This window comes from Anomalospiza imberbis, unplaced genomic scaffold (assembly GCF_031753505.1).
Source record: "Anomalospiza imberbis isolate Cuckoo-Finch-1a 21T00152 unplaced genomic scaffold, ASM3175350v1 scaffold_52, whole genome shotgun sequence".
NCBI lineage: Eukaryota > Metazoa > Chordata > Aves > Passeriformes > Viduidae > Anomalospiza > Anomalospiza imberbis.
Genome location: NW_027100130.1, coordinates 574,311 through 587,421, shown reverse-complemented (window position 1 = coordinate 587,421; position 13,111 = coordinate 574,311). Strand labels below are relative to the sequence as shown.

Below are 13,111 nucleotides of genomic sequence, written 5' to 3'. Positions count from 1 at the left end.
TCAAAATCCCAGTCCCTAAATCCCAAATCCCGAATCCCAAATCCCGGACCCCAATTCCCCAACCCCAAATCTCAAATCCCCAAACCCCAAATCCCCGCTTTGGGGTTTTGGGGGGATTTGGGATGTTGAGGGCGTTTTGGGGCGTTTCGGGGGTGGGGATTTGGGGTTTTTGGGGTGCTGGGTCAGAACTGGAGGTTTGGGTTTTGGGGGGGGGTTGGGGTTTTTTTGTGTTTTGGGGTTTTTGGGGGCTTAGAGGGCGGGTTTGGGTTTTTTGGTTTTGAGGGTTTTTGGGTATTTTGGGGTTTTGTGTTATTTTGATATATTTTGGGGTTATTTTGGTTTATTTTTTTTATTTTGGTTTTTTTTTGGTTATTTTGGTTTGTTTTGGGGGTTTTTGGTATTTTGGTTATTTTTGGTTCTATTTAGGCTTATTTTGGTTTATTTAGGTTTATTTTGGGTTTTTTGGTGAATTTGGGGTTTTTTCTTTTGTTATTTTGGTTTATTTTTGGTTATTTGGTTTATTTTTGGTTTTTTTGTTTGAATTTTGGGTTTTTTTTTTTGTTTTTTTTGGTTTATTTTTGGTTTATTTTGGTTTTATTTTGGGGTTTTTTTGGGAATTTGGGTTTTTTTTTTTGTTATTTTGGTTTTATTTTTGGTTATTTTGGTTTATTTTGGGGTTTTTTGGTGAATTTGGTTTTTTCTTTTGTTATTTTGGTTTATTTTTGGTTTATTTTGGTTTATTTTGGGGTTTTTTTGGTGAATTTTGGGGTTTTTTTTTTTTTTGTTATATTTTGGTTTATTTTTGGTTTATTTGGGTTTTATTTTTGGGGTTTTTTTGGTGAATTTGGGGGTTTTTGGTTTTTTTGGTTTATTTTTGGGGTTTTTGGTGAATTTGGGGTATTTTTTTTTTGTTTATTTTGGTTTATTTTTGGTTTATTTTGGTTTATTTTGGGGTTTTTTGGTGAATTTGGGTTTTTTTTTTTTGTTATTTAGGTTTATTTTTGGTTTTATTTGGGTTTATTTTAGGGTTTTTTTGGTGAATTTGGGGGTTTTGTCTCCCCTGCAGGTCCCGGCCCTTCGAGGGCGACGACGGCTTCTGCGTCTTCGAGAGCAACGCCATCGCCTACTACGGTGGGGCTGTGAGCCTGGCTGGCCTTAACGAGCCCGGTGGGTTCTGCTCCTCGCTGGCTTTATTCCGCTTGGGCTAATTAATTAATTAATCCATTAATTAACCCTTGCCTGCCGCAGGTGGAGCTCAGAGTCAGCCACTGATGGCTCCCTAGTGATCCCCCTTTGCAGTGGGTCAATTAGCCTTATTGGGTCCTTAATGAGCTTAATTAGCCCACTTCTGCTCCTCATTGGGGTGTATTGCTCTTGGTTAATTAATTAATTGATTGATTGATTGATTAACTCTTTCCTGCCCGAGGTGGAGCTCAGAGTCAATCACTGATGGCTCGTTAGCGATCCCCCTTTGCTCATTAATGACTCCCCCCAGCCTTTAACGAGTCTCTCCCCTAATTAATTATTCTCCTGGCTAATTGATTACTCTCTTGGCTAATGAGTTAACCCCTTCCTGCCCAGTGAGCATGGAGGGGGGCAGCACTCAACTTCATCACTTTGCTCCCCATTAGTGCTTCCCCATTGCTCGTTAACGATTCCCTGAGCCTTTAACGAGTGCCTCCCCTAATTAACCATTCCCCTGGCTAATTACCGACCCTGCTGGGTGATGAGTTAACCCTTTCCCGCGCAGTGAGCACGGAGGAGCTGCGGGGCAGCACGCCCGAGGCCGCGGCCGCCGTGCTGCAGTGGGTGAACTTCGCCGACAGCGACGTCGTCCCCCCGGCCAGCACCTGGGTGTTCCCCACGCTGGGCATCCTGCACTACAACAAACAGGTCTGGGGATTTTTGGGAACCTTTTGGGAAATTTTGGAGGATTTTTTGGGATTCTTCTTGATTTTTTAAGTATCTTTGGTTCCTCTCCCCAATTTTGGGGGTTCCCTCCCCAGTTTCGGGGTCTCTCTCCATAATCTTGAGTCCCTTCCCCAATTTTGGTTCCCCTCCCCAAATCTGGGTTTCCTCTCCCCAGTTTGGGGTCCCCCTCCACAATTTTGAGTCTCCCTCCACAATTTTGGGTTCCTTTCCCCCAATTTTTGGGCTCCTCTCCCCAGTTTTTGGGTTCCCCTGTCCCAGCTTTCAGGTTTCCCCTCCCCAATTTTCGGGTTCCCCTCCCCAATTTTAACGTTTCCCTCCCCAGTTTTGGAATCCCCTCCCCAATTTTGGGTTCCCCTCCCCAATTTTGGGGTCTCCCTCCATAATCTTGGGGTCCCTTTCCCAATTTCTGGGTTCCCCTCCCCAGTTTTGGGGTTTCCCCCTCCCCAGTTTTCGGGTTCACCCCCCAATTGCCGTCCCCCCCACTTTGTGCCCCCAGGCCACCGAGGTGGCCAAGGAGGAGGTGCGGAGGGTGCTGGGGGTCCTGGACGGGCACCTGAGAACCAGAACCTTCCTGGTGGGGGAGCGGGTGAGCCTGGCCGACATCAGCCTGGTGTGCGCCCTGCTCTGGCTCTACAAGCAGGTACCGCCTCTCCTGGGGGCTTGGGGGGGATTCGGGGCAGGTTTGGGGGGATTAAGGGGGGGTTTGGGGTGATTTGGGGCAGTTTTGGGGGGATTCAGGGGGATTTGGGGGTGTTTTGGGGTGATTCAGGGGGGCTCAGCCTGGTGTGCGCCCTGCTCTGGCTTCTCGGACAGGTACCCGCCTCTCCTGGGGACTTGGGGGAGTTTGGGGCCGTGTGTTAGGGCGTGTTTGGGGTGTGTTTAGGGTGTCCCAGGTGTGTTTAGGGTGTCCCAGGTGCATTTCAGGTGTGTTTTGGGTGTCCCAGGTGTGTTTTGGGTGTCCCAGGTGCATTTCAGGTGTGTTTTGAGTGTATTTTGGGTGTCCCAGGTGTGTTTAGGGTGTCCCAGGTGCATTTCAGGTGTGTTTTGGGTGTATTTTGGGTGTTCCAGGTGTGTTTTGGGTGTCCCAGGTGCATTTCAGGTGTGTTTTGCCCCCCCAGGTGCTGGACCCCGCGTTCCGCGGCCCCTTCGGCAACGTCACCCGCTGGTTCCTCACCTGCCTGAACCAGCCCCAGTTCAAGGCCGTGCTGGGGGAGGTGCAGCTGTGCCAGAGGATGGCCCAGTTCGACGGTGGGCACACCTGGGGGATGGGGACACACCTGGGGGATGGGGACACACCTGGGGACACACCTGGGGGATGGGGACACACCTGGGGGATGGGGACACACCTGGGGACACACCTGGGGGATGGGGACACACCTGGGGGATGGGGGACACACCTGGGGGGATGGGGACACACCTGGGGGGATGGGGACACACCTGGGGGGATGGGGACACACCTGGGGGATGGGGACACACCTGGGGACACACCTGGGGGATGGGGACACACCTGGGGGGATGGGGGACACACCTGGGGGGATGGGGACACACCTGGGGGGATGGGGACACACCTGGGGGGATGGGGACACACCTGGGGGATGGGGACACACCTGGGGACACACCTGGGGGATGGGGACACACCTGGGGGATGGGGACACACCTGGGGACACACCTGGGGGATGGGGACACACCTGGGGGATGGGGACACACCTGGGGGCACACCTGGGGGATGGGGACACACCTGGGGGATGGGGACACACCTGGGGGGATGGGGACAGCTGGGGACACACCTGGGGACTCTGTTGGGATCGTTTGTCCCATGCAGGGATCATGAAAAAAGTGGAATTTGGGGTTTTTCCAAAACAAGAAAAAAGTGAATTTTAGGGGGATTCAAAAGGGTTTTTTTGATGTTAAAAAAGGGGCAGGAAAAGTGAATTTTGGGGTAATTCAGAAAGGGCTTTTTTGAGGTAACAAAAACACGAAAAGTGCGAGATTTTGGGCAGTTTTTGAGTAAAAAAACCATTTTTTTTAATTCACCCTGTGTTTTTTAAATTCAGCCAATTTTTTAAATTAATCCCTTTTTTTTAATTCGCCCCATTTTTTAAAATAAACTCCATTTTTTTTAAATTCACTCCATTTTTTAAATTCACTCCATTTTTTTAAAATTCACCCCCGTTTTTTTAAATCCACCCTGTTTTGGGGGAGCAGCCAAGAAGTTTGCGGAGAGCCAGGCGCGGAAGGAGAAGGAGCCCCCCCGGAAGGAGAAGGAGCCCCCCAAGAAGGAGAAGCCCCCCAAGAGGGAGGAGAAGCGGCCGGAGCCCGACGAGGACCTGGACGAGTGCGAGCAGGTCCTGGCAGCCGAGCCCAAGGCCAAGGACCCCTTCGCACACCTGCCCAAGAGGTGGGGACACCTGGGGGGGTTTGGGGACACCTGGGGACACCTGGGGGACACTGAGGGGGCACCTGGGGGAGTTTGGGACACTTGGGGGTTTGGGGGACACCTGAGGGACCCCTGGGAGACACCTGGCAGAGTTTGGGGACTCCTGGGGGGGGTTTGGGGCGGTGCTCAGGTGCTTTGGGGTCACCTTTTCGTCACTGGCCTGGCGGTGCCAGTTGTCCTCGCGTCCCTGTCCCCTCCTGGACACGCTGGGGGTGGGGACAGGGGGACACTGAGGGGCTCAGGGTCACCCTGAGGGGTTTGGGGTCACTCTGGGGGTTTGGGGTCACCCGGGGGTTTGGGGTCACCCTGACTGTCCCCTGTGTCCCAGCCCTTTCATCCTGGACAAGTTCAAGCAGAATTACTCCAGTGAGGACACACTGGGGACACTGAGGGGCTCAGGGTCACCCTGAGGGGTTCAGGGTCACTCTGGGGTTTTAGGGTCACCCGGGGGGTTTGGGGTCACCCTGACTGTCCCCTGTGTCCCATGTGTCCCAGCCCTTTCATCCTGGACGAGTTCAAGCGCAAGTACTCCAACGAGGACACGCTGGGGGTGGCGCTGCCGCACTTCTGGGAGCACTTTGACCGCGAGGGCTGGTCCCTGTGGTACTGCCAGTACCGGTACCCCGAGGAGCTGAGCCAGACCTTCATGAGCTGCAACCTCATCACCGGTGGGCCTTCGTCCTCCTCATCCTCCTCAGCATCCTCCTCTTCATCCTCATCGGCATCCGCATCCTCCTCTTCATCCTCATCCTCCTCTTCATCCTCATCCTCCTCTTCATCCTCATCCTCCTCTTCATCCTCATCCTCCTCTTCATTCTCATCCTCTTCATCCTCCTCTTCATCCTCATCCTCCTCTTCATCCTCATCCTCCTCTTCATTCTCATCCTCTTCATCCTCCTCTTCATCCTCATCCTCCTCTTCATCCTCATCCTCCTTTTCATTCTCATTCTCCTTTTCATCCTCCTCAGCATCCTCTTCTTCATCTTCATCTTTGTCCTCCTCTTCATCCTCCTCCTCCTCTTTATCTTCATCCTCATCCTCATGCTCTTTTTCATCCTCATCCCTATCCCTGTCCTCATCCCCGTCCTTGTCCTTCCCCACCCCAAGGAGCTCCCCGAGACCTTCATCCTCCTCCTCCTCCCTGCCCTTCCTCCCTCTCTTTCCCTTTCTCCCGCTGTTTCCTTTTTCCTGTGTTTTGCTCCTTTCCCCTCTCCCTTTTCCCTCTTTTCCTTGAATTGTTTTCTCTCCGTTTTCCTTCCCTTTCCCTTTTTTCTCTTTCCTCTCAGTTTCCCTCCCCTCTCCCTTTCTCCTCTGTCCCGTTTCCTCTCCCTTTTCCATCCATTTCTCCTGTTGTTCCCATTTTTCCCTCTCCTGGGGACATCCCAGCACCTGCATGAGTTCCTTTCCTCTCCTTTCCTCTCCCTTTTCCCTCACTTTTTCCCGTTTTTACCCCGTTTTCCCCAGGGATGTTCCAGCGCCTGGACAAGCTCCGGAAGAACGCCTTTGCCTCCGTGGTGCTCTTTGGGAAGGACCACGACAGCAGCATCTCGGGGGTCTGGGTGCTGCGGGGGCAGGAGCTGGCCTTCACGGTGAGCAAATCCCAAAATACCCCAAAATAGCCCCAAAAAATCCATGGGGTGGCGTTTATGGGGAGAAAAGCCCCAAAATTTCCATTAAAATACTCCCAACAAAAGATCCCAAAATCCTTGGGAATTCCTTATTTTTGTGGGGTTTTCACTGAGAATATCCGATTTTTTTTGCAGTTTTCACAGGAAGCCTGGGATTTTTGTCCCTAATTCCCGTTTTCCCTGTTTTTCCCCCCATTTCCCAGCTGTGCCCGGACTGGCAGGTGGATTACGAGTCCTACACCTGGCGCAAGCTGGACCCCGACAGCGCCGAGTGCCGGACGCTGGTGACGGAATATTTCCTGTGGGAGGGCGAGTTCCAGCACGTGGGCAAGCCCTTCAACCAGGGCAAGATCTTCAAGTGAATTTGGGCCCAAATCCCGGGATTTTGGGGCTGAAACCCCAGGGTTTGGGGCCCTTCAACCAGGGCAAGATCTTCAAGTGAATTTGGGCCCAAATCCCGGGATTTTGGGGCTGAAACCCCAGAATTTTGGGCTCAAATCCCAGGATTTCAGGGCCCTTCAACCAGGGCAAGATCTTCAAGTGAATTTGGGCTCAAATCCTGGGATTCTGGGGCCCTTCAAGGTTTTCAAGGGAAATTTGGGCTCAAATCCTGGGATTTTAGGCTCAGATCCCAGAAATTTGGGCTCAAATCCCAGAATTTTAGAATCAAATCCCAGGATTTTGGGCTCAAATCCAAGGATTTCGTGGCCCTTCAAGCACGGCAAGATCTCCAAGTGACCCCCTGGAGTTTTGGGCTGAAACCCCGGGATTTCGGGGCCCTGCGGGCGTCGCGCCTCTCCAGCCCCGATCCAATAAAGAATCTGGGACAGGACGAGACTTCAGAGTGGTTTGGGGTTTTTTGGGGTGGATTTGGGGCATTTTGGGCCATTCCAGAGGGTCCCAAAGGGCTCCAGGAGATCCCGGGCTGATCCAGAATCCCGATTTTTCCATAAAATCCCTCAAAACCTTTGCTCAGGAGCAGAACTGGGAGCGCTCCCGGAATTCCGGGGATGATCCCAGCCCCGTTGTCCCCAAAAATCCCAAATCCCGAGGAATTTGGGGCAGAAACTCCGGAACTTTGTGGGAATCCCCCCCGAATCCCCTCCCCCCACATTTTGGGGGGGGGTGAGGTTTGATTCGGGGCCTGGGGGAGGGGCCAATCCCAGTATAAACCAGTAACCGCCACCAAAACCAGTTTGGCCCCCCCCCATTTCCTTCCTGGGCTTCCCCTCCCCCACCCCCGGTGGTGCCAGATGTGGCCCCGCCCCTCCCCCACCCCCGCGGCCACATCTGGATCCAGTTTGGTCCCAGTTTGATCCCAGTTTAGCCCCAGCTCAGTCCCAGTTTAATCCCAGTTTGGTCCCACTGTAGTCCCAGTTCAGCCCCGGTTCGGTTCCAGTTCAGTCCCAGTTTAATCCCAGTTTGGTCCCACTTTAGTCCCAGTTCAGCCCCGGTTCGGTTCCAGTTCAGTCCCAGTTTCTCCCAGTTTCCGCCTTTCCGCGGCCGCGCCCTCCTGAGTCAGCCCCGGGCGGGGACACGCCCCCTCCCCCCCCGGCATTGTCCCCCCCCCGGGTCCCCCCGGGCCCCTCGGCCGCTCCCCCGCGGGGGGACCCGGGGGGCACACCTGGCCCAGGTGCGGTGGCACGGCCGGGGGATCCCGCGGCGGGGCCGGGCCACGCCCCGGTGCCACCAGGTGTCTCCAGGTGCCACCAGGTGTCTCCAGGTGTCTCCAGGTGTCTCCAGGTGCCACCAGGTGTCTCCAGGTGTCTCCAGGTGTCTCCAGGTGCCACCGGAGCGCCCGCGGGCGCTGCCACGCCCGGCTGTCACCGCGGTGCCACCAGCGGGCGGGGCCGGGCCACGCCCGAGTGCCACCCCCCCAGCGCCACCGAAGCGCCACCACCAGGTGTCCCAGGGCGAGCTGGCACCGCCCGGGCGCCGCCAAGCCGCTGTCCCCCGTCCCGCGGCTCCCCGGGAATTCGGGAATTCCGGGGGTGCCCCCCCCCGCTGCCCCCCCCACACCCCCCTGTCACCCCCCCCGTTGTCGCCCACGTGTCCCCAGGCGCGGCCCCCCCGCCCCCGGTGGCCCCGGGCCAGCGCGAATCCCAACATCCCAAAATCCCAAACATCCCCCCCCTCCCGCGCGGGGGGGCCGCGCCCGCCCTCCCCTCCCCCTCCCGCCGCCCCGGGGGGGGTCCCCTCGTGTCCCCAACCCCCCCCCGCGTCCCTTTCCAGCGGTGCCGCCACATCTGGACGGGACAGCGGACCCCCCCGCCCCCCCCATCCGCCCTTTTTTGGGGGGGGGGGGTCAGCCCCGCCCCGCCCCCACCCCAGTCCCGCGGGGACCCCCGGGCTGGGCGGGGGTCGCGGGTGTCCCCCGGTGTCCCCGGTGTCCCCCCCGCCCCCGCCGTGGCGCGGGGCCCTGGGAGGGGCGGGGGGGGGCGGGGGGGATGAGGCAGCGCTCGGGAATGCGCGGGGATTTGGCACCGGAGGCTCCGGGACCGCCCGGGAGCGGCCCCAAAACAGCCCCAGAACGGCCCCGGGAGCGGCCCCAGAACGGCCCGGGAGCGGCTCCAGAACCACCCGGGGACGGGCCCGGTTCCACCCGGGAACAGCCCCGGGGACGGGCCCGATCCCAACCAGGAATGGTCCCGGAACCGGCCCCCGAAAAGGCCCCAAAAGGGTCCCGGTACCACCCGAAACGGCCCCAAATCGACCCAAAACAGCCCCAAAACAGCCCGGCCCCACCAGCAACGGCCCCAGAACCGCAGGTGGGGAAAGAAGGATCGGGAAGGGGAATTCGGGGGAATTTGGGGAAATTTTGGGAAAATTTTGGGGGAATTTGGGAGAAATTTGGGAGAATTTGGGGGTTCAAGGGTGGGAAAAGTCCGAGATTTTGGGAAGATTGTGGCTCCCAGTATAGACTGGGCCAAACTGGGAGCAGCACCTGAGGGTCCCGACACCCCCAGTGCCGCCCAGTGCCCCCAGTCTTGTCCCAGTGCCCTCCCAGTGCCCCCAGTCTTGTCCCAGTGCCCCCCCAGTGCCTCCAGTGCCCCCCCAGTGCCCCCAGTGCCCCCAGTGCCCCCCCAGTGCCCCCAGTGCCCCCCAGTGCCCCCAGTCTTGTCCCAGTGCCCTCCCAGTGCCCCCAGTCTTGTCCCAGTGCCCCCCCCAGTGCCTCCAGTGCCCCCCCAGTGCCCCCCCAGTGCCCCAGTGCCCCCCCAGTGCCCCCAGTTCCAGTTCTGGGAATTTTATGGGGGCCCGGGGTTTTTGGAGGGTCTGGGATCCCCCCGGGGTTTGGGATTCGCCTCGGGGGGGTTGGGGTTACCTGGGGGGGGCGGGGCTTGGGGCTCACCTGGGGGGGGAGGGGCGGGGATTTGGGGAGGGGAACCCGGGACTGGGGGCGAGGGGACGGGGGTCCCGGTCCGGGATTGTCCAATGGAGCCGGGACCGGGACCGGGACTGGGATTGGAACCGGGACCGGGACCGGATTGGAGCCGGACCAGGACCGGGATGAGGTCGGGAACGGGAGCAGGAGTGGGACTGGAGTTGGACCGGGTCAGGAAGTGGGAGTGGGATCGGATCAGGACCAGGACTGGAATTCCGGGATCGGAATTGGGCAAGGGACCGGAACCGGGACCGGACCGGGATCAGAACCGGGACTGGATCAGGATCAGAACCGGAATTGGACCAGGACTGGGATCAGAACCGGGACCGGATTCGCATGAGACCCGGGACCGGGATTGGGACTAGAACCGGCCCGGGATCAGAACTGGCCCAGGAGCGGGGTCAGAACCATCCCGGGAGAGGGTCCGGGCCCAAACTGGGACGGGATCGGGACCAGGACCGGGACCAGACCGGGCCCAGAACAGGGATCAGAAGCGGGGCCCAGAACCGCCCCGACCGGGACCAGACCGGGCCCAGAACCGGGCCAGCACCGCCCCGCTCCGAGCCGAACCCTCGCCGTGCCCCGTGCCGGGCGCGCCGGGGCCGCTCCCGCGGCCGCTGCCGCTCCGGGGCCGTCCCGGGCCGCTCCCTGTCCCGGGGCCGGGCCGGGCCGGGCCCTCCCCGCGGGGCGGGGGAGGCTCCGCCGCCCTACAAGAGCCGGGACCCGCCCGGGCGCGGCCACTCCGCACGGACCCGCCGGGGCCGCTCCGGGACCGCCGGCACCGGCACCGGCACCGCCGCCAGGACCCGGCACCGGGCATGGCCCGGCCCGGCAGCTGAGCCCGCAGCGCGCAGGTACCGGCGGGGACGGGACCGGGAACCGCCGGGACGGGCGGCGGCTCCGGGACGGGCGAGCGGGGGTCCCGGCACGGTCCCGGGACGGTTCTGGTGGTCCCAGGAGTTGCCGGGGGGGGGGGGTCGGCAAGTGTCCGAGGGAGTCCCGGGGGGCTCCGGGAGGCCCCGGACGGCAGGGGGGGATCGCGATGGTCCGGGACGGGCCCGGGGGACTCCGGGAGCGCCGGGAGTTGGTCCCGGTGGTCCCGAGAGTGGCCCGGGGGTGTCCCGGGGGGTTCCGGTGGTCCCGGGGGTGTCCTGGGGGTTCCGGTAGTCCCGGGACCGCCGTGGGCGTGCAGGGGGGAGTCCGCTGAGGATCTCGGGGGGGGCTCCGGGACCGCCGGAGGTCCGGGGGGTTCGTTTATCCCGGGGGGCTCCGGGAGCGCCGCGAACTCCGCGGGGTGGGGGGGGGGGAACCCACGCGTGTCCCGTGACCGCGCCGGGGGAGCTCCGGGAGCTCCGGGGGGGGGTCCCAGGGGTCTCCCGAGCCGGGCGGGGCAGTCCCGGGGGGTCTCGGGGGTCCGTGGTTTCCCGGCCGCGCTCAGGGCGTGGCGCCCCCCGCCCCCCCCCCTCCGGCCGCGCCCGGGGAGTCCCCGCTGGGGGCGGGGCCGCGGTTCCCCCCCTCCCCCCCTCCGGGCCCCGCCCGGGCCGGGGGGACCCCGACGGGGGGGTCCCGGTGCCGATTTTGGGGCGGGGGGGGGATCCCCGGGATCCCGCGAGGGCGCGGCCGCGCGTGGGCGCTCGGTTAATGAGGGTTCGGTAATTAACGCTCATCAGCGCGGTTTCAGCGCGGGGGTGGCGCTTTTGGGGGGGGAGCGTTGATTTTGGGATTCCCAGCCCCAAACCCCCCCCACCCCCGAGGGAGGGGTCGGTGGGGAGGGGGGGTTCTGGGGAGGGGGGAGGGGGCGCGGGGTCCCCCCCTTCCCCCACCCCCGCCCTCCCCCCCCCCCCCCCCCGCGCCCGCTGCGGTTTTTGGGGTGCGGCCGCTCCCGGGCGCCACTTCCCCCTCTGTCCCCCCCCACCCCCCCATTGGGGACACCCCCCCCAACTCCGGGGGGCGAGGCCCCCCCAAAGCCCCCGGGGACCCCCAGATTTGATTTGGGGTGGGGGCGGTTCCTCTGCGCGCTCCCCCTCTCTGAGAACTTTTCGGGGCGCTTTTTGGGGGGGCTCCCAAGGGTGGGGGGGGCGGATTTTGGCGGGGGGGGGGGGGCCCGGGCGGGGCCGGGGACACCCCCGGAGTGTCCCGGCGCCACCTGCGTGTGGCCGCGGGCAGCGTCCGGGCAGGACCCGGTGGAACCGGTCCGGGACCCTCCCGGATCCGCGCGGTCCCCGCCGCCCGCGGGACTCTCGCTCCAGCCGGTCCGACCGGTACCGACCGCGGGGCCCCGCCCGCTCCTCCTCCTCCTCCTCCTCCTCCTCCTGGTCCTGCCGTTTTTGCCCCGTTTTCCCCCGTTTTTTTGGGAAGGTTTTCCGGGATTCGGCGTTTCCCGGGAGGCTCCCGGGCCCTGCGTCACCGGCCCCGCCCGGCCCCCGGTCCGGGGGGGTCACAGCCCCCGGGCACCCCCGGATTTGTGGGTCCAACCCTTCCCCCCCCCCCCCCCCCCCCCCAAATCCGGGTGGGGGATGGGGGTCGCTGGTGGCGGTGGGGGAGGGGCTGGGGGACCCCCGGTCCTGGTGAGAAAGTGACAGCAGGAGGTGGCATCGGAGGGGGGGGGACACCTCCCGGGGGGGTCCCTCGGGGAGCATGAGGAGGGTCCGGGGGGGTTGACACCCGCGGGGGGAGGGGGTGGCACATGAGGGTGACGAGGGTGGCACCCATGGGGGGGTCCCGGGGGTGACACCCGCTCGGTGACCGGACACGCGGCTCTGCGGGGCGGGGGGGCCCCAAAACCGCGCCCGGGGTGGGGGGCGGGGGTCCTATCAGTGTCCCCGTGTCCCCAAACGTCCCCCGAGGGCGGGGGGTCTCACTGCTGTCCCCGTGTCCCCAAAACGGCCCCAGGGGTGGCCCCCCCCGTGCCCCCCTCGGACACCCCCCGGGTGCTGGTGGGGGTGCTGGTGCTGGTGGGGTCCCCGTGGGGACCCCGGTGACGGCGGCCGGGGTGACACGGGGGACATCTCATCCCCCCCCCCCGTCCCTCTGCAGCTTTTTGGGGCGGGGGGGTGGGGGGGGTCGGGGGGGGGGGGACAGGCCACTAAAAATACCGGGCACGTGGTTTTCACCCCAAAATAGCGCGGCCGCGGCGGCGGGGGGGTGGCATTGCTGCGGGGACACCGAGCTGTCCCCTGTGTCACTGAGGGGGGGGTTCGTGTCACCCCCCCCCAGCGGCGAGGGGACCTCGGAAGGGGGGGAAGCCACGGAGGAGCGGTGGGAAATCCTGGAAGCTCCTGGAAAAGGCGGATTTGGGCTCGGTTCTGGGCCCTGGAAGCGCCCGCGGGGCCGGGCCGCTCCCAGCGCTCGGGGCCGCTCTGAGTCACCCCCGGTCCCCCCCCGTGTCCCCCCCCGGTCCCCCCCGCCCCGCTCTGAGTCACCAACCAGTTTGGCCGCCGCCGAGCGGAGCCTTCCAGAGCCTTCCGAGGCCGAGCTGTCCCTGCTGGGGACACCCCCGGGGCGGGGGGGACACTCCGTGCGGAGCCCCCCCCGCAGGTGCCACCACCCCCCCGGGGGGACACCCCGAGGTCCGGGGTGTGACCATCCCGGCGGTGTCACCCCCCGCCGTGGCCCCCACTCAGGGTCCCCTCCCCGTTTTTTTTTTGGGGGGGGGTTGTTGAGCAGGGAAAGGACAAAAAAAAACTCCCCCCCCCCCCCCCCCCAAAAAAAAAAAAACCCAAACCGAAATTC

General features: G+C 62.2%; 1 protein-coding gene across 1 annotated transcript; it reads left to right on the top strand.

The window, feature by feature from the left end:
- Positions 1 to 1,064: 1,064 nt before the first annotated feature.
- Positions 1,065 to 6,387, top strand: EEF1G (eukaryotic translation elongation factor 1 gamma; the record flags this gene model as incomplete). Its single annotated transcript, XM_068178676.1, has 8 exons — positions 1,065 to 1,131; positions 1,751 to 1,893; positions 2,429 to 2,572; positions 3,051 to 3,180; positions 4,138 to 4,330; positions 4,865 to 5,037; positions 5,834 to 5,958; positions 6,201 to 6,387. Coding segments are annotated over 8 exons (1,134 nt in total), but the record flags the coding sequence as incomplete, so codon positions are not given.
- Positions 6,388 to 13,111: the final 6,724 nt, after the last annotated feature.